This window comes from Eurytemora carolleeae, unplaced genomic scaffold (genome assembly GCF_000591075.1).
Source record: "Eurytemora carolleeae unplaced genomic scaffold, Eaff_2.0 scaffold179, whole genome shotgun sequence".
NCBI classification, from domain to species: Eukaryota; Metazoa; Arthropoda; class Copepoda; order Calanoida; family Temoridae; genus Eurytemora; species Eurytemora carolleeae.
Window position 1 is genome coordinate 309,696 of NW_019396088.1, and position 20,226 is coordinate 329,921.

The window sequence follows — 20,226 nt, forward strand, 5'->3', positions numbered from 1 at the left end:
CCAACCCTTCACACTTTTATCATCAATGTGTTTGGTATGAATGTTTTTCTATTGAGTTAAATTTGATTTACTTATTGAAGAATACGCCTGCTTTCAATATTCAACAATCGATGATGTCCCAAACATCAGTTGGAGCTTCAGGTCACATGTCCCATCCTTTTAGCCCAATGTCCCACCCATGGGGACTTAACAGTCCTCAAACCCATCTTTTACAACGGAATGCCGCGCTACATAACCAAGGTATAAGTACAGTCGTCTTCTTTCTTATTAAAAATACATGCTTTTTTTTGTGCGGTTTTTAACATCTTTTGATCTTCTGTTATTGATCTCTTGAGTTCTTGATCCAAATAATATTAAAATCGTATCCAATCCTAGATGTGTAAACCTTGAGTGAGCCTCTTGGCTTAGTGAGTAGCGTCATCAGTTACAAAACTGAGGGTGGGGGTTCAAATTCTCAAAGGCCCAGGAATTCAACCAAAATTGGAATTAAAAATTTTTTTTTTCTTCCTCCCAGCATTTTGACTAGTGGTTTTTATATTACATTTAACCTTTTAATGATTGTTGATTAAAACAACTTTACCATCAATTTCCATGTACATACTTATGAAGCATAAGCTGCACGTAAATATGAATATCTAGGAATGTCCAAGTCCTTGAGCTGGACAGACGGAGACCCATCCACCTCTACACCAACTCATCCTTCTCATCAGAGACGTAGTTCCCCTTGCCCTAGTCCTAGTTCTCCTTCATCTCTTGGAGGGATAATTTCTCCACCCCCACCCTCACTTAGGTAGATTAATTGTGCTTTTTAATCCACGTAAATCTTAATTTTTAAAAATAAAAATGTGGATAAACATTTTTTCCGCACTGCTCAAAATTCTGCATTTTTTATGTAAATTTCTATTTCAGGAGTTCAGTTTCTAGCTATAGTTTAGGATCTGGTAAAGGAAGAAAAGTAATGCCTAAAGTTGACAACGAAAGTCTGATTGATTTAGGTAAGCAACTTTTACTTAGCTTTTTTTTAATTAAGAAAAAATGTCAATTTTATTTTCATTTTGAAGTTTTTGAATTATTTATTCAGAACAACTCTTTAAAAATGAAAATTGCTTTGCGAGTGATTTCAAATTAAACAGATTTTAAAATAAATCAAAAATATTATATTTTGATATGGGTCTCTAAATTGGACTTTGCTCTTTTGGATATTGTCAACGTAATTTCAAGCAGGGTTTTCAATTGGAATTCCGTTGCGCAGACTTACGTGGAATTGCGCGCAACTGTTCTAGAATTGCTCGGAGTTTGCAGTGCTCGCAATTGCGCGCAAGTAAAATCCACTTGCATTGGAAATTTTAAGTGTCCTTCCATTTGAGAAGTTTCATGTCTGACTTACTACGTTACCCTTTAAACCTTCTTCTCAGCAAAAACAACGAAGATATTCTTATTTTTTGGTCTGAAAATAGATTACTTTCAACTGTGATTTCTTTGTTAATGTTACATAAGGATTTATTCAACGGAGAGCAGATCAGGAATGAAATTGACATAATTTTAATTGTTTAAATATTTGCTTAGATCAATGTTTAAAGGGTACCACCCTATTTATGTGGGCATACAGTCTTTTTTTTTAAAGATTTTTTTCCCTTAAACTTTTATTAAAGGGACGGGAAGTGTAGTTTTAAGTGACCCTTCATGCAAAGATAGCAAGTCACTTTTAAAGAGTATTCACAATTGAAAATAATCAATTTTCAAATTATAAAGATTGATACCTCATTCATGCTTGCTGACAAAGCTGTTTATGAAATATGAATACGTCGTCGTTAATCTGACATTGCCATATTTGCCCAGAGGTCACTTGAAATTACGCTTACAGTCTTTTATATTTTTTATTAATTAGATATTGACGAGAAAGATAAAACTACCGTGTCAGTTCTAGAGGAATTTGATCCATTAATAGAACACAAGGAAATCAAAACAAACTTTACATAACCCTACAAGGGGGGAGGGGGTTACATTTATATATTTAATAGATATATAACTTGGGAACCCAGCTTTTCCCGGAGTTTTCTTTTAAAAAACCAGTAACTCAACAGAGAATTTTAAAATCAAGCGAAGAACATTCCCATGGTCCTCCCGAGTTCCCAAATCAAAACCTAAGGCAAATTGGTTTAAGAGTTCCTGAGTTATGGTTGGATATCCAAACAAACAAACAAACAAATAAACAAATAAACAGAGATTTCTACTTCCTATTTATAGATAGATAGAATATAGATATTAAACCCAGTTTAATTCCAGTCAAGTTGTGTAATATTTATAAAGTGCTATTACAACTAAACAATATAAATTTTTAAAGGGTCAGCATGTAGATTAAAAATATTCCTCACTATTTATTTAATTATATTTGCGTATTTTCGAAACTTTTTAAAAATAATATTTTTATTATTATTTTATGTTTTTTTTTATAATGTACCCCCGGTAATTTGAAGAATTGAAAATGATGAATTTGTATTTTAGTCTTGAACAAAAGCCAATCACAAAAACTGTTAAAAGTGGAACAAATTGTGAATTCTGAAATTTAAAATGGAATCTCGAGTTATATTCTCTTTTATACAGAATATAAATGAGATTAACAGAAGAGTTGTTACATCAAAGGTTTTTGTATTCTAATCAATCTAGAAATTATATGGGCGTACATTACCCCCCTATACTCGGTTACTATAAAGCAGAAACCGACCATTACCCCAAATGCACGGTTTCTGTAGGGCAGAAACCGAGCATTACCCATAATGCTCTGTTTTTATAAGACAGCAAACGAGCATTAACCCTAATGCTTAGTTTCTATGAGGCAGAAACCGCTTATTACCCACCCCTAATGCACGGTTTCAAGGGTGAAGTACAAATGAAGTCTTAAGAAAAGTTTAAGAGTATAAATAATTGATTTCTTTCTTGGAAAGGTCTAAAATAAAAGTTCAAATACCAGAGTATTTTTAAAAGGTCATAAAGTACAAATTACTGGTAACATCTGTAAAGGTCCTTAACCCTAACTGCGTTTTCCAACGAGACCTGTACCTTACAATCCCCGTCTAGGTCCTGGCCCCCCGGAGTGTAGACCCATCCTTCAGTCCATTGTTCTTCAATCCTGTTATTTGAAGGAATTTTTATAATTCAGAACTTTTCAAATGACACAAGTTTGTCTGAGAACTGGTTGTTTCATCAAATTAATATAAATGTTTTTAGCCCAATGGATTTAAAGATCAGGAATCTATATATATTGTTTAAAAATCACTTCCCATTTCTAGACATGGGGAAAGCATTTTGTGAATTTTGAGCTTAAAGAATTTGCGCCAATTTGCAAAAAGTTTGTTCAAATAGCCTGTAAAAAACTGCAGCTATTTCCGGCCAAACCCACTTTTAACAATTTACGCAAAACATTAAATAGATTTAGTAAACAAAAAAAAGTGAAATATCTTTTAATTTATTATGTTCACATTTTTTAACAAAATGTTTGATATTTCGAACAAATTAATTATTTAATATTTATAACTCTCCTAATCACCGGGTGTTATAAAGATGGTTTGGTTTGGTAGGAGGATGAGGATGAACTGTACTGGACCAGCAGGGAGAGTACAAACAGTACAAGCTTCTACGATTCATATGATCCTTTCTCATACATGGCGGACAGGGTAGGAAGATTTAAGATTTTACAGGGGCACCCAATTAGGAGGCCGCAAACCCCTCTCCCCACGCCCTTAGGGACTTCATTTCATTTTGTCTGTTTAATAGATAATATTTAACACTGAAGACTGGAATTAATATTAGGATTTTATTTTAAACCCTGTTATAGATTTATTTTTTGAAGAAAAATAGTTTAAGTTGAAACAGAGGCTTATGTCTCAATTTATATTATTAAAAATTGTGTTTTTGTTTAAAAAATCCTGCCCAAAAGACCAAAATTAAATCATTGGGAAACTATTTTTATATATCTTTCGATGAACTTGAGACTTCTTAATATATATAATTTTTATGGGAAATTTGTTTTGAGTTAAGGTTTGGTTTTTGACAGATTATTTTTCTGATTATTTTGTTAAATAACATTATTTAAGGCTGCAGAGGAGATATCTTCGCCAACAACGGCGGAGGCAGCTGATGAGGCGGATACTGATTTACCTGCCCTACCTCCCAAACATAAAAAAGTAAACATTTTTGGAAACATTATTTTATTCAGAGAATTATTAAATATAACAAACAAACACACAAACAAACAAACAAACAAGCGATCAACCATTATTCCGTAGAAGTCAGGACAGAGACTTTGTCAAACTGTCGAAGTACATACGCCACCCCCCATATGCACACTATAGTATAGTACATAGGTACTACCCTAGTTTGAAACCGTCAAAAAGTATATTTATTTATTTTTAATTGATTAAATAGAAAAAAGGATTGATTGACAAAAACCCCAGTTGCAATGATAGCCTATGGCTGGCTTAATGACTGGCTTCCGGCCAAACTTCCACTAAACACTGCCATCCCCCCCTCTCTAGCATTATCAATGGGTCTGACCCATCCCCCCCGAGATAAGCCTGAGTATCTGTTATTCCCACGGTTGAGTAAGTTTGTAAGAAACTCTGAGACCCGGAAGTCCCTGCAAGACTAAATTGTGAAACTTTAGTTCATTGAATGTGTTACATATCCGTTCAGCATTGTACTTCAAGGGACTGAAACCGGGATTTAAAGTGACCCGCCATTCAAATATGGAAAGCCCCATGAATAAATGTGATTTGCGTATTTCTACTGCAGGAAAACAGAATTAAAAAACCTAGAAAAGCGAAAATTTCAATCATACTTTTGAGCAAACAAAAGTTTCAAGGATACCATGATAAATCGGGCGTGGCCATCTTTGCATGATGGGTCACTCGAAATTCGACTTTCAGTCCTTTTTATAAGTAGATTTTAAAGCTACACGGGTAAAACATTTTTGACTGAAATGAATTCATGAAATAAACGAATTTTTAACAAAAAATACCAAAAATTCATAATTGATTATTATTCATCAGTTGAATTGTTACACTATGAATTTATGGTGGTAGAAGATTATATCCATACAATAAAGACAACTTTTTATTTATGTTTTGATTGTTAACAATTTTTTTTCGAATTACAAGGTTACAAACAATTAAAGAGAAGCTATTTTTAATCGACAGCTTTTCCTTGCACGGTAAAAATCAGAATAGAAATCGAGGTCGTCTTCATTGTATTGATATATGCGACGACAACTGTATTAATATATTTCATTAGATTGGAATTGTGCGTCCCCTACCAGAGGTTTCGGCGGCGGAGCTGAGTCGTAGGAAAACTGTTGCACGAAACTACGAAAATATTGTCAAAGAAGATGCTACATTTTTTAAAGGAATAGGTTTGTACAAAATATGTATGGGATGGGATTAGTGATTTGCCTTCAGGTTTTTTTGTTAGGGTCAATACCTAGCATAATGTAAGAATAGCAAATATATTCAAAATTCTTTATTCTCAACATTTTTGTTTTTCCTACACTTTGACAAATTTTGACCCTGGCAGAAGTTATATCCAAAAAATGACTCAAAAACTATTCAAAAACGATGTAAAAACGAACATGTCGTTTTTGCACTTTTTTTAGGTTAAAAGTTTGATAAAAGCAATCTTTAACATAATACAGTTTTGAAATCTTTTAAGCTTTATTAAAGTTCTTCTAAAAACTTTCCAAAACTATTAACAATACGGAATGGGATGGGATGGGATACAAAAACAAAATCAAATCAAATGAATACTAAAATTGAAATATTTCTAGGAGTGGCCAAGACGCGGTCCGTGGCTCGGGATGCCGAAGTTTTAGCTTTTACTGATATGGTCCGACAAATTCGATCTAAATATGAATATTCAAATCTACTCACTAATCCAGGTATTTATTTGCGACATTTTTCAAGGGAGCTGGGGGGGGGGTATATTTTATTCCGTATCTACAATACATTCTACATTCTATATAGGATCTGACATCTTTAGAAATATTACTGTAGGGACTGCACCAAAGTACTAAAACTTTAGAGATAAATGTCGTTACCAATTTTATTGAAGATTCTTCAAGGGAGTGTTCGCGATAAAGGAAACTATGATTTGATTATGGATTGAATGATTGCCGCTATTTCCATCTGTATAGAATGTTTCCGTTGAAAGGATAAAAGAAATTTGACTGATGTTTTATGCCCTTGGGGAAAAAGTTAAAAGTTAAACCTCAAAAGGCAAGTTTTTGAAAATGTTCACTCAAAACAAATCGTTTAGTATCATCTATATTCCCCAAATAAGCGAGAAAAATAAACTTACGCTCACACATCTGGTGAAAAGATCATCTTCAAACCATTTTGATGAGTTTTTTTTTTATGAAGGATAAGAAATATATTTGTAACCTTATTTATTTATTTTTAGAAAAATTGTTTTGTTTTCCCCTCTGGCCCAAAATAATCTAAAAAGAACTAAACTTAAAGTTTACTTTATTCCTCTCTCTGGCCACATTATCCCCCTCACCCTCCCCCCGCTTAAAAGTCATATTTTTGCAAACTATATGTGGTCCTGTTTATACTGCAAAGAAAATATATATTTGCCTTTTTATAGATTAAAGACATTTTGTAAAAAAATACTTACGTTTTTAGGTCTTGTTCTCGCCGCTAGGCTAGAGGCAAAATATCCTGAATCAACTGAACTTAAACTAGTCGTCTTCCCTAAACTGGTTAACAATCTGTTAGGAAACAAGATTAAACATTTATTAAGACGCTATTCCTAAATCTTATTAGTAAAAAAATGTTCTTCATAAGATAAATTTTTTTAGTATATACAGTGAAAAGCAGAAAACTTTGGAATAGGAAGACGATTTTTGGCCTTAATTTATGACTTTAAATAGTCCAATATGCACGGGATACAGTAATTGTTCAGTGTAAACAGACCCCTTTCACAATAGTTGAGATTTAATAAGTGGCTAGTAAAACTATTTGCTTTGTAACAATATCAAATACACTTAAATATTGCTGTAAAGTCGTCTTCCTATTTCAGAGTTTTCTGGTTTTCATTGTAAATATGGTGCTTTGATTACTTTAAATATAATAGTGCATTGTTTTTTTAATGAAACTAAAACCTTGGTTGAGAAAATATTATTTTAACATATTTTTACAAAATTTTTAAAACAGCAGTGAATTTTTTCTTTTCTTTTTATCCATATTATGTTTCTCTATCTTAGATCTACGCATTCTAATCTCTTCTGGACAAGGGAAAAATGCATTTTGACAAATATTTCTGCTTTTCTTTCTCCCTAATATTACGCATACTGCCCAGAGCTGCAGCTCTCTGTATTTGCCTTTTTCTTTTTCAATTTGATATCTTGGACCATAGATTTCAAATAAAGTATATTAGAAAGTTACTATTTGTGTTCCATGCAGACTGCAGAGGTAAATATTTTCGACAAAAGAATTCTCGATTCTTGTTTGTCGTCAGGTCATCTCAGACGAAAACTAGATTCAATCGAAAGAATTAACGTCTTTCCGACGGGATCGGATACTTAATAACAGCTTACCAGACTTGTTATTAAGGAGTATATTTAAAGCTGTCAGTACTTAGCAAAATCTGGATCCAGCTAGGTAAAAAACCTCCATTTTCCATACATCTGAGAAAATTTTAAATAACCCGTTGGTTTGGTCCAAAGAGGTTACTTTAATTACATTTTTAAACAGTTTTATCCAAACGAAAGACGACAACAAACTGCATGTTCACTGGTTAGCATTCTTTGTTCTTGTAACTTTCACTTTATTCGAATATTAGACAATTTCTTTTAGAAATTTGTGTTTAATTGTTTACATTTATACTTAAATTTTAAACTTGTTGTATGCTAGAACCCAGTACACCTGTACTCTTTACTGCAAATGTTCTCACTGAACTCGATCAAATCATCGCAAAAGTCGCAATAGGTAATAATTTCAAAAGGGTTGCTAAACATGCGCCTCCCAAATTTGCTATGCAGCACCGAGCCTCAGCAGTTTTTTACGCGAATAAGAGGATATTTAGACAAATTATAAAGTGAATCAGATTAGATTGGTTAAAATCTTTGATTTAAGTGATACCTTTTTGGAAAAATTATTTATGTTTCGATAAACCTTAAAATGCAAAATTAATTTCATTGTATTTCAACCAACAGGTCGTTATACTTTGTCTGTAGGTTGATGTTAATAATAATAATCTAAATTTAAACAAATATCAACAAATTTCTTAAAACAAAGATTTTCTTAAATCAAATCTATATTCTTTCATGTAGCGGAGGCTCGGTGCTGCAAATCTGAGAGGCACATGGCAGCCAGGTGTTCCCTCCAGAGCTTAACAAAGATAATGAATTAAATATAACTTTTTTCGGGTAATATTTAGTTTTAAGAAAATTAAGGTTTAGATTAAAACTTTAAAATTTGATATAACAACTTCCAAGAAAATGAGTCAACTTTTCACAGGATTTTAATTTTAATATTTTTATATTTTAGAACTGGATTTGAATATGGACAATTGCAGCGATTTTGTTCTTCAGGTAAATCTTATTTATTCTGTTCTATATTTAAACTAAAATCATTTTATTCTAACAAATATCAGGCCCTCCTTTATTTTTATATTATATATTATAAAGATTTATTCACACACAAAGATATAAATACATTATAAATGGTGTAGTTTAAATAAATTTTTTTTGAAAATACAGGTTTCCAAAAGAAAAGAGAAAAAATATGCAAAATTATGCACAAATAGAAAACACTGATTTTTACTCACTACATAACATATTTATCATTTCAGTTATTACGTACTCATCGAATCCTTCAACATATAAATTATTCATTCTTGTATTTAAAAGTTCTTGTAAAACCGGAACTTTCCATTCATGTTCCAATGGGACATCAAACTATTTCATTTGTTTCTTAACTAACATTTTACTAAGATCCGAAGGATTTACAGAACAATAATTTGCAATCCAAAATAAATTTCTGCCAAGAACCTTGTTGAGGTCATTTTTACATAAATTAGAAAGAAATCTAATGCAAAGCTTAGAACTTGCTTCAATAGTCTCATAGAAAAACACACATCTGCTAGCTAACATAGTTTTTACATGTAAACATTGTGATATACTTTCAATCAAGTACCTATGCGTACTTGATGCGTCTTCTGTGGAAAAATCATTCAGAGTTTTGTAACACAGTCTCTTTAAATTCCATTATTTAACCTCAATAGATCCATTAAAACATGGGTTACAGCAAATAAATTTGAAAATAAATTAAATGTCAAAAGTCAAGACAATAAATTTAAAAGTTCAGTATATATCCTATAGTCTCAACTTACACACACAGAGTGACAACAAAAAAATTAAGCGAAACTTTTTGACTGAAAATGAAATTTTTTATTTTTGACAAATATGAACTAGTTGTAAAATGCATTACTCCATACAATCTGCTTAGTGAGAAGTATTTGAACCGCGTTAAAAGGATGCACCACTTCTCTTGTGAGCCGGTTCAAGTTGTAGAAAAGTTGCACCACTTCTCTTGTGAGCCGGTTCAAGTTGTAGAAAAGTTGCACCACTTCTCTTGTGAGCCGGTTCAAGTTGTAGAAAAGTTGCACCACTTCTCTTGTGAGCCGGTTCAAGTTGTAGAAAAGTTGCACCACTTCTCTTGTGAGCCGGTTTAAGTTGTAGAAAAGTTGCATCACTTCTCTTGTGTGTGAGCCGGTTCAAGTTGTAGAAAAGTTGTTCCGTGTTTGTTGTTCTTGCTTTTTAATTGGTCCCTGTTTTTGGAATTGTTGGCAATTTTTGTGTGTTTGAAAGTAAGTTTAAGATAGTCAAAGGGACTGTAAGCGTAATTTCATGTGACCATTAATGCAAATAGTGCACTGCCTGATTTACAACACCACCCATATAAATGTGCGCTATGTTGAGTTAGTCTGTAAGCAGAACACACCGGACTTTGCAGCTGACTACAAGTGGGGTTCAATAAGTTTACACACACATATGTCTGTACTCGATGAACACACAAAGGTTTCAAGAGTACTAATAGAAATCAGGCAATGGTCTCTTTGTATGGAGGATGACTTGAAATCATTCTTATTGTCCCTTAAAGAAAATTATCCAAATCTCATATTTTTAAAGCCAAGTTTAGTAATACTTAATAATAATAAGATAGTAGGCCTCACATTTGGGGCCTTATAAATTATGAAATAAATATTAAAAATAATAATTATAAAAATGATAATATTATACAGAAGTCCTCAAAATTCTATGGACGACTAAAAATTCTGATGAAGACATTTCTACTTGAAACGGTACACTGCAATTCTCCGTGGAGTGTACACTGACATTTGTTGTTAAAAATTAAATTCTGAATATTGGTCGTCTTCCAATTTCCTGTTTCTATTTTTTGTTGAATGTTTAGGTGCAGGGTAAAGCGGAATATTTACAGGGTGGATCTCTAGACCAATATGAATATGTTCATCATTGCTACAAATATGACAGGTATTGGTTTATCATTCTTCTGAAAATGCATCCAAAAGTCTCTTTTTAATTGTACTTTTTGGTCCTTTTTAGAAGGGCAAGAAATTTATCCAAAAAAATATCAAAATTATTATTATTTTAGACTTCAGTTTTTGTATAATTTTTATGTTGATTTAGTAATAGGTTATTGTTGAGATTTTTGCAATTTCAACTCCCCAATTAATGATTAATGGAGTTAAAATATGTAAGGGGAGGGGAAAACGCTGCAATCAGGACATACATTACTTTTTGTAATTCGTATATATGTTGCGTATAGCAGGCCAAACGGCTGGACCGATTGGGCTGACATTTTTGTGGACACTCTGGGTGGCTAGGGAGTATTATAGGCTTTAAAAAATGGTTTTTTTCTCAAATTTTTTTCCCATTTTAATTCCACGGACAACGCCGGGCCTTGTAGCTAGTCTTAAATATTTTAATATATCCTTTACAATGAAAAAAGTCATTTTAAATTGAATTTTTTCGTCCATTTTAGGTGGGGAAGAAAAATAACAAAATTATATCAAGATTTGTATTCTTCTAATCTAATCTTATGATTAATTTTTCCGCTGAAAATATAACAGGTTGAGCATAAAAATTACAAATATGTGTTACATTTTTTCACATTGGAGGGATAGCAGCCATAGCAGATCTGTTTTCAGGTTGATCTCTGGCAGCTAAATCGTAGTTTTAATTGGAACTGATGTGTACGTCTTGGGACTGTGCTCATTTTTTGATACAGACTTCAGTTGATTTTTATCAATGTTTATTATTTTTTTTTTGATCGGGTATTAGATCAATGAGGTGCTTTTTGATGAGATTTTCTCATTTCAACTCCTAAGTCTGCAATCAGGACATACATTACTTTTTGGAAAATTTTCTAGGAACTTGGGACTTTTGGGAAGTTTTTCATGTAAGCTTTGTCTAGAGACGTGAAGTTGACCCTGGTGCACAAGGATCTAGTTGACCGGGGGCTGGCAAGGTCAGAAGAAGACGACATTGAAGATTCAGAACTTAGTTATGATCAGATTAGTCCTCTGGATAAGGTAAGGGTTTAAGTGTTGACCTGTAAACAATTTGATCCACCCTGCGTAAATCTTCGTTCTTTTTTTTGAGAACAATTATTGGGATGGTTTTATGCTTTAATGAGAGAGCAAGGGCGGCCGAAAGCAACAAAACATTCCATCTAATGTGTTTTCAAAAAGAGTTTGAACTAAAAAATCTCCTTGATGTAGGCGAAGACATTAAGCCACGAAGACCTGAAGACCTTACTGGAGTTCCTCCAGAAGGAAGCGGAGAGGATCACCAACACGGCTAGGTATAACAAAATCGGAGCAGTGGTGTTTAAGATCTGGAATCTGGATCCGTTGGATCCGCAACATTTTGGCTTCCTGGATCCGGATCCGCAAAAATATGCGGAGGCTCACTGATACAGATCCAAGGGGCAAGATATCAACCTAAACTTTATAAAAAAAAAACTTTTTGTGTTCCAAATCTAAGCCTTAACTTTTGAAAAAATAGAGTATCACAAATTTCCTTATCTCTGAATGCCTTATCAATTTTGTCCAAAAAATTTGCGAAAAAAGGAAGAAAAATTATTAATTTCTTCTTTGTTCGAAAATTCAGTAAATCTTACAGAATTTTCAAGACCTGGATCCTTATCCTGGTCCATTTTTTACAGCCCCGGATACGTATCAAAAATGAAAGGTATTCTAAGCACTGGTTCTGAGAAGTAAGTTATACAATTCCTTTAATTACATTTGTATTTAAGAACTCTGGTTTACTGTTCTGAGAAGAATTGCATTACAATTCCTTTAATTACATTTGTATCAAAGGACTCTGGTTAAATGTACTGAAAATAATATTATACAATTCCTTAAATTGCATTTGTATTTAAGAACTCTGATTAACTGTACTGTGAAGAATATTATACAATTCCTTTAATTACATTTGTATCAAAGGACTCTGGTTAACTGTACTTAGAATAATATTATACAATTTCACTTATTACATTTGTATTTAAGAACTCTGGTTAACTGTACTGAGAAGAATGTTATACAATTTCTTTAACTACATTTGTATTTAAGAACTCTGGTTAACTGTGCTGAGAAGAATGTTATTCAATCCCATTAATTACTTTTGTATTTAAGAACTCTGGTTAACTGTACTGAGAAGAATGTTATACAATTCCTTTAATTACATTTGTACTTTAGAACTCTGGTTAACTGTAATGAGAAGAATATTATAAAATCCCTTTAATTACTTTTGCATTTAAGAACTCTGGTTAGCTGTTCTAAGAATAATATTTTACAATTCCTTTAATTACATTTGTACTTTAGAACTCTGGTTAACTGTACTGAAAAGAATGTTATACAATCCCTGAATCCCAGGGGTATGCTGCAAGCTGTGAAGGTCAGTCTAGTCATTTTATGAATTAGAAGATAAAATCTTTTTTTAATAAAAAAAATTCAAATGTTTGTTTGACCAGATGATAATAATAATCAAAATAATTGCGATTTAAATCTTTAATTTAAAGATTTTAAGCTTGAGCTCCCGTGCGTTTAAGTTCCAATTAATGCAAATATTGGATGTAATTAGAAAATTGTGGAATAAGACGACGGCATTAAACATATTTTAAGTTTTTTGATGTTGTAACAAAGACTTTGTTTTTTAGGCGGTTTGTGCCAAGCTGGGTTCTGTGGAAACTATAGATTTATCTGAAGCACTTGAGAAGTTTAAACAGGTACTATCAATCAATTAATTAATCAGTATTTTTGGTAAAGGGTTACCTTTAGAGGATGAGACTTCAGAGAGGATTGTACGTAATTTTAACTGCAACTGTGAACTTGATTCTTTCTTTGCCAAAGTATTAAAGGAATAAATAAAAGACAATATTCGGATAAAAAGGCTCAATTTAACCTTGGACTGTTATGTTAAAGAGTTTCAGGTCGTCTTTGCAGTCTTATTCTTTGTGGGAAACCCAGTATATCAGTATATCAGTATATCAGCATATCAGTCTTCCATTCAGAAGGTTTTACGGCAGCCTTGTGTCTAACCTAGTCGGAACTTATAAATTTTACAGTTAAGCTATAATCCCTGAACTTGTCATCCACAACGGCAACTTAAATAATTGAAAACGAAGTGACTGAAGAGGAACGATAATTTATAAGGAAGTTAGCTCAATTCACCCTAAATAATCCTAGCTCTGTTGAAACATGAAAATATTTACTTTATTGTAATTGCGCCGTTAACCATATAAAAGTTAAACATGTTTCGATAAGTTCACCTTGTAGTAAATTTGTTTTGGTTTTGGTTTAAAGGACATGAAGTATAAGATGGGGGAAGGGGGGGGCTGTTATTTAAGAAAATAAATATTTCTGTTCCATTTTATTCACTGATTGTGTACGAGATAAGAAATCGTGTCCGGGATATAAATCGGTGTCCAGGATATAAAATGGTGTTCAGGATACAAATTGGTGTCAGGGATATAAGATGGTGTCCAGGATAAACTTACACAGGTTCTGGGATAAAAAATGGTGTTTATCATATAAAATGGTTTCCAGGATATAAAGTGGTGTCTGGGTCATAAAGTGATGTCTGGGATTCAATGGTATCTGGGATATAAAATGTTATTTTGTCTAGGCTTGTGTTAAATATGACTGTATGAAGGGAAATGAAGATCCTGCAGGCAAGCTGAGACCAGAAATAGTGGAGGTAAGTTTTATCTTGAATTATTTTATTAAATAATATTGCTTGCTTGATGAATTGTTTGAGCTATTTATTACGTTGCCTTGAAACCCATCAGAAAAACTGAATTTTGGAACGTGTGTGACAGAAATACCTAAACTGGTTCTGAGATAGTTTTAGCAATTTGAACTAAGATTTCTTGTGAACGGGTTGACCTTGCTTAAACTGCATAATTTCCATAGATTAATTAAAATAATAGATAGGACTCTAGATGTCGTTTTTTCAAGATTTATCTGTGTTTTGTTCACAATAACACTAATGCTTTATTCCCCAAGAAAATGTACAGCTAAAATAACTCAAAGTTACCTTTATCATATTTGAGAAGTGGGAATGATATTTAAAAAATTAGATTACCCACAACATAGTTTGAAAAATTAGATTACCCACAACATAGTTTAAAAAATTAGATTACCCACAACATAGTTTGAAAAATTAGATTACCCACAACATAGTTTGAAAAATTAGATTACCCACAACATAGTTTGAAAAATTAGATTACCCACAACATAGTTTGAAAAATGATGTTCTTGGAAAAGGTTATTCTTCTCATAAACGGTGTCCAGGTTGTCGGTGAAAGGTACGCCATGGTGACCTTCAAGAAGGTTGCCTCGGAAGGGTTTATGCAGAACGCAGAGGACATCAAGCACTGTCTCAAGGCAATCACGGAGAAGGTTTACAGTCTTATCAGAACATACTCAAGAACATTCAGGTGGGTACAGTGGGACCCTTACAACTGCGGAATAGAAAGACGGCTGTTAAGGCTTAGTATATGAGGTTGACAGTTCAATATACATGAATCACAGACCCATTTCACTGTATACGTATTTTCAAGTTACTTGTAAAACTTTTTGTTTTTAAAAACATCTTTTACACATAAGTGTCGTTTTTTTGCCTTTTTTTAATTTGGTAAATAAAAAGTCCGACTTCAAATTATTTTTCTCTTTTTGATCCTTTTTCCCTCATAGAATCATTTGTTGTCCTTGAATTCATTTATTTTCCCCAACTGAGCATAAAAACCGGTCGAGAAGTACCAACAAAGATATTCACAATGAGTGTAGGTTGAGTAGTGATTTTACAACAAAAAATACAATTTTAATCTTCTTTTTCAGGGTTGACTTCAGTCTAGAGGAGATTGACACCTTGTTTCCAGGAGAACTCAAGGACAGCTCAAGTGTTAAAGAAACCCTTCTAGGAAACCAACCATTCTTTTTATTTATCGTATACTAGCTTGGGAACACAGCTTTACCTAGAAACTAAATGTTCCCTTTGAAATGTCAACCCACTCAGCTTAGAATTTGTTAACCAAGCTTAGAACATTTTCGTGGTTCTACCGAGTTCCCCAGTAAAAATTTGAGAAATCGGTCAAGAAGCACTAGGATTTTTCTCACGATTTTTTTTTTATTTTCTGATGGTTTGTTTAGCTCGGATTGGATGCGTTCATCGTCTTAATCCAAGTTGGGAGTTTCTAGACTATCGACTTGATCTCAGAGTTTACCATGGAACCATGCTTATCAGAGAAGCACATTCTTCAACATTTCAGGTACTTGGCAGTACTGGTGCACATATATCTAATGGATTTACAGTCAGCTGATTTGACAACAAATTGCGGATTTAACATGGTCGCTTCCATTTTTTTTAAGCTCAGCTGATTTTGTCAGATTTACAATTTGAAGATTTTACATGGTCACTTGCTTCCACTTATATTTTTCTGGGATCAGCTGATTATTTTCTCAGAAACCGGAGCATAGTCACCAACAGTTGCACAGCACGGTAACCTTCAATACTTGGATAGATGTCAAATCCTTACCAGTCTCTATCATACCATTAGAGGTAATATTTACTAATTAGCATCTAGTAAAAAAAAGTTATGTTCTTTGTAGATAAACATATGTACTATTACAGGGGTTTATCTAGAAATTTTATAAGAGGTTAACGACTTTTTTTCTGATTTTATTTTATGGACTAAAATACAGTTTTTGCAAATTTCGTGGACTTTATTATTTGTGATTTAACGTAGGCAAGGTTGGTAATGAACTTAGTAGGGAGAAGAAAGGATCCTGAGAACAAGGAAGCTGATATAGAAATGGAGATTGGATGGACTGCTATACAGATGTATTCTATTGATAAACATCTATCCCAGGTAATCATAGAGATTAGCTATTTAATAAAGCTGAATTCAAGAAGGATGGAAGGATACATATGTACTCTATTGATAAACATATATCCCAGGTAACCATAGAGACTAGATATTTAATAAAGCTGATTTCAAGAAGGATGGAAGGATACAGGTGTACTCTATGGATAATCATAGAGATTAGATTTGAATATAAGGATGGATACATATGTATTCTAATGATAAACATTTATCTCAGGTACTGGTAACCATAGAGATTAGATATATAATAGAGTTAAATTCAAGAAGAATGGATAGAGATGCATTCTATGGATAAATATCGAAATATCCATCGCCCAGAAATAGTCCTTTTTGTAATTTTTGTCGATTTTTTAACATATTCTGACAAAGAATGCTTGTACTTTGAACACTTTTAATTATGTCCCTTCCTTTGCTAAAATATTGACTTTTGTTGTATCAACATTTTGTTCAGCATAATGTCAAAACTGTCAAGTAAGATAAAAGAAGTTTCCACCGAGGTTTTGTTGCTGTATTTTTATCAAAATGCTATGTATTGTTATGGAATATATAAAAAGTTGTAAAATCTTAATTTTAAATAAGTTTTGTTTTAAGGGTTCCTATTTATTGGCTCTTTGGCCAATGGAGGTTACCCAGCAGATAGGACCCGCTCCTGATTCATCTAGTCATCCACAGGTATTCATTTATTAATCCACAGGTATTCATTTATTAATCCACAGGTATTCATTTATTAATCCACAGGTATTCATTTATTTATCCACAGGTATTCATTTATTAATCCACAGGTATTCATTTATTAATCTACAGGTATTCATTTATTCATCCACAGGTATTCATTTATTCATCCACAGGTATTCATTTATTAATCCACAGATATTCATTTTATTCATCCACAGGTATTCATTTATTAATCCACAGGTATTCATCTATTAATCCACAGGTATTCATATATTCATCCACAGGTATTCATTTATTCATCCACAGGTATTCATTTATTCATCCACAGGTATTCATTTATTCATCCACAGGTATTCATTTTATTCGTCCACAGGTATTCATTTATTAATCCACAGGTATTCATTTATTAATCCACAGGTATTCATTTTATTCATCCACAAGTATTCATTTATTAATCCACAGGTATTCATTTTATTCATCCAAAAGTATTCATATGAGTAGTTTTTTCTAGGCTGACGCTGTCCTCTACTGAGTCTTTTACTACCAGATCTAGGAGGCCTGTTCTGTATATACTTATCTAGGTAGATTGCTGTCCTCTACTGAATCTTTACCAGATCTAGGAGGCCTGTTCTATATATACTTATCTAGGCTGATAGCAGTCCTCTACTGAGCCTAGAACTACTAGATCTAGGAGGCCTATTCTAAATATACTCAACAAGGCTGATAGCTTTCCTCTACTGAGTCTATAACTACTGGATCTAGGAGGCCTGTTCTATATATACCTATCTAGGCAGATAGCTGTCCTCTACTGAGCTTAAAACTACTGGATCTAGGAGGCCTATTCTAAATATACTTAACTAGGCTGGCTGATAGCTGTCATCTACTGAGCCTATAACTACTGGATCTAGGAGGCCTGTTCAATATATGCTTAATTAGGCTGATAGCTGCCCTCTACTAACCCTAGAACTACTGGATCTAGGAGGTCTGTTCTATATATACTTATCTAGGCTGATAGCTATCCTCTACTAACCCTAGAACTACTGAATCTAGGAGGTCTGTTCTATATATACTTAACTAGGCTGATAGCTGTCCTCTGAGCCTAGAACTACTGAATCTAGGAGGCCTGTTCTAAATAATACTTGTCTAGGCTGATAGTTGTCCTCTCCTGAGCTTAGAACTACTAGATCTCGGAGGCCCGGTTGTATATCCTGACCTAGATCCTAGACTTCCACAGTCACAGGATACTACACTAGACTGCCTAGACTTCAATACCAGGTAGAATATATATTTAATAGTTTTTGTAATGATTTCTATAAACCGTGTCTCTTCAGACTGCCATTTTTCTTGTAAATCGGAGCTCGCGGATTTTTCCGTTAAAATTTTAAAATTTAATTTTTCCGGGCACATTTTTTATCATTAACCAATCATTGAAGTTTTCTGGGGTCTTGTGAGTTGCTCAAAAAAATTGGTCCTTTCATTCTCCTTTCAATCATTCTTTTAATTCATTCATCCATCGGTCATTTAATTCATTGGTTCATATATTTATAATTTTATTCATTCATTTAGAGAACAGCTAGTGAGTTTATGTGAACAAGATATTCTAACATTTTACAAGCGGTCAACCCTGGAGAGAGAAATCCTTTGGGAGAAGAGATTCTATCTCAGGTATTTGTAAATTACAATACGTCTTTTTTTCAAATTTAGGTTCAGACTTTATTTTCTCTTTCAGATGCATTTTGTAGATTTAAGATCGGCATTTTTTGTAGATCTTTTGGCATTTTTTTGCTTTGATTCGTCATCTTTTCCCACTCCTTACTTATTTTTACATTTTTCACTCTATATAAAAGGATGGTCACTTAAAATTACGTCTTTAGTCCCTTTACACAATTTTCTTTCTTCCAACTTGATTCCCTCACTTTTTCTTTGACGTAAATACCATTAAATATATTTATAATTGTCTAATTCTGTACTTGTCTTATCTATACGGGTCGGATACTCCTGAATGCAGTCTGGGTTGCCCAAGATTCTAATCTGATCTATATATATACTTTGTTTGTCTGTTTGTTTGTTCGTATCCAATAAACGTCAAAATGGCTAAACCGATCAGGCCCATCTTTTTTTGGGGGGCCTCAAATGACCCTAGGTAAGGTTTATTAATAGTCACAGTTTTAAAATTTGTCTTAATTTTTTAAATTTCGTAAATTTCTTTTCATTTGTTTATTGATGAGAAAATGCTGAAAGATGAAGTGTAAATTTAAATTTTATTCAGAAGATTGGCGCAAAGCGCCCTGACAGCCTGGTCTCGTATAACCTCGTAATTTTCAAGGAATAATATTCTAGTACTGACTTATAGACTTGGCAATAAACTTGATGAGTTTGTTTCAGACATTAAAAACATGATAATTCAATTAGCTTTAAAACTGCTAATCATCTTTATCACATTAACAATTTGATTATATCTCTTTGCGGTCTCTATAAAAGTGACTTTTGCATTTTTGTTGCAGAAGCAATGGAAGAAGTCAGAAGAATTAAACACTTTTTCAGCAAACAAAATCCTCCATATTTTTATGAGATTAAGTTTCAAAGAGAACCTTTGTGAATTGGGCATGCCCTGCTTTTTTAAAGGAGGGTAAGGAGGATCCTTCCAGTTACACGACAATCTATTTAACTCCTTTTTCTAGGAATACCCCAGGGGCTCTTCCTAAAGTTCTTCTCTCAGTCCAGAGCTGGGATCCGGATACGTTGAAGGTTAGATAATAATAATAACAATCATGTAACTTTTTGACGTTTTTTTCGGCTCCCATTTTTAATCAATTAAATAATCAATGTTTAAGTAAAAGTATAGTTACACTCTAAAAAATTGTTGTGTTTTCTTTTTTCGTACACTGGCAAAATTTAGTTTTTGTAAATTGAATCTCTGTATGGGGAATGTTGGAAGAGTTTGAATGAAATCTTTTTCTAGAATATTGGCATTTATAAAATATTCAGGATCTTTATGGATTATTGAATACTTGGCCGAAACCAGATATTGCAGGTAAACCTTTCACCACCTGATCCATTCACACATCCTTCATTTCCACAGGCATTC

General features: G+C 32.9%; 1 protein-coding gene across 1 annotated transcript in view; it reads left to right on the plus strand.

The window, feature by feature from the left end:
• Nucleotides 1-55: 55 nt before the first annotated feature.
• Nucleotides 56-20,226, plus strand: part of LOC111718347 (phosphatidylinositol 4-phosphate 3-kinase C2 domain-containing subunit beta) — a 21,444-nt gene continuing 1,273 nt past the window's right edge. Inside the window, exons 1-27 of the mRNA XM_023493913.1 lie at nucleotides 56-240; nucleotides 640-790; nucleotides 910-995; nucleotides 1,889-1,956; nucleotides 3,579-3,674; nucleotides 4,095-4,184; nucleotides 5,290-5,407; nucleotides 5,819-5,929; nucleotides 6,675-6,767; nucleotides 7,905-7,979; nucleotides 8,541-8,584; nucleotides 10,467-10,546; nucleotides 11,490-11,607; nucleotides 11,797-11,879; nucleotides 12,901-12,973; nucleotides 13,236-13,304; nucleotides 14,204-14,275; nucleotides 14,872-15,017; nucleotides 15,418-15,500; nucleotides 15,730-15,848; nucleotides 16,043-16,138; nucleotides 16,326-16,448; nucleotides 17,055-17,135; nucleotides 18,286-18,413; nucleotides 18,705-18,803; nucleotides 19,820-19,886; nucleotides 20,127-20,172. Coding sequence (XP_023349681.1) covers nucleotides 111-240; nucleotides 640-790; nucleotides 910-995; nucleotides 1,889-1,956; nucleotides 3,579-3,674; nucleotides 4,095-4,184; nucleotides 5,290-5,407; nucleotides 5,819-5,929; nucleotides 6,675-6,767; nucleotides 7,905-7,979; nucleotides 8,541-8,584; nucleotides 10,467-10,546; nucleotides 11,490-11,607; nucleotides 11,797-11,879; nucleotides 12,901-12,973; nucleotides 13,236-13,304; nucleotides 14,204-14,275; nucleotides 14,872-15,017; nucleotides 15,418-15,500; nucleotides 15,730-15,848; nucleotides 16,043-16,138; nucleotides 16,326-16,448; nucleotides 17,055-17,135; nucleotides 18,286-18,413; nucleotides 18,705-18,803; nucleotides 19,820-19,886; nucleotides 20,127-20,172 — 2,545 coding nt within the window. The 5' untranslated portion in view covers nucleotides 56-110. The remainder of the gene's footprint in view (nucleotides 241-639; nucleotides 791-909; nucleotides 996-1,888; nucleotides 1,957-3,578; nucleotides 3,675-4,094; nucleotides 4,185-5,289; nucleotides 5,408-5,818; nucleotides 5,930-6,674; nucleotides 6,768-7,904; nucleotides 7,980-8,540; nucleotides 8,585-10,466; nucleotides 10,547-11,489; nucleotides 11,608-11,796; nucleotides 11,880-12,900; nucleotides 12,974-13,235; nucleotides 13,305-14,203; nucleotides 14,276-14,871; nucleotides 15,018-15,417; nucleotides 15,501-15,729; nucleotides 15,849-16,042; nucleotides 16,139-16,325; nucleotides 16,449-17,054; nucleotides 17,136-18,285; nucleotides 18,414-18,704; nucleotides 18,804-19,819; nucleotides 19,887-20,126; nucleotides 20,173-20,226) is intronic.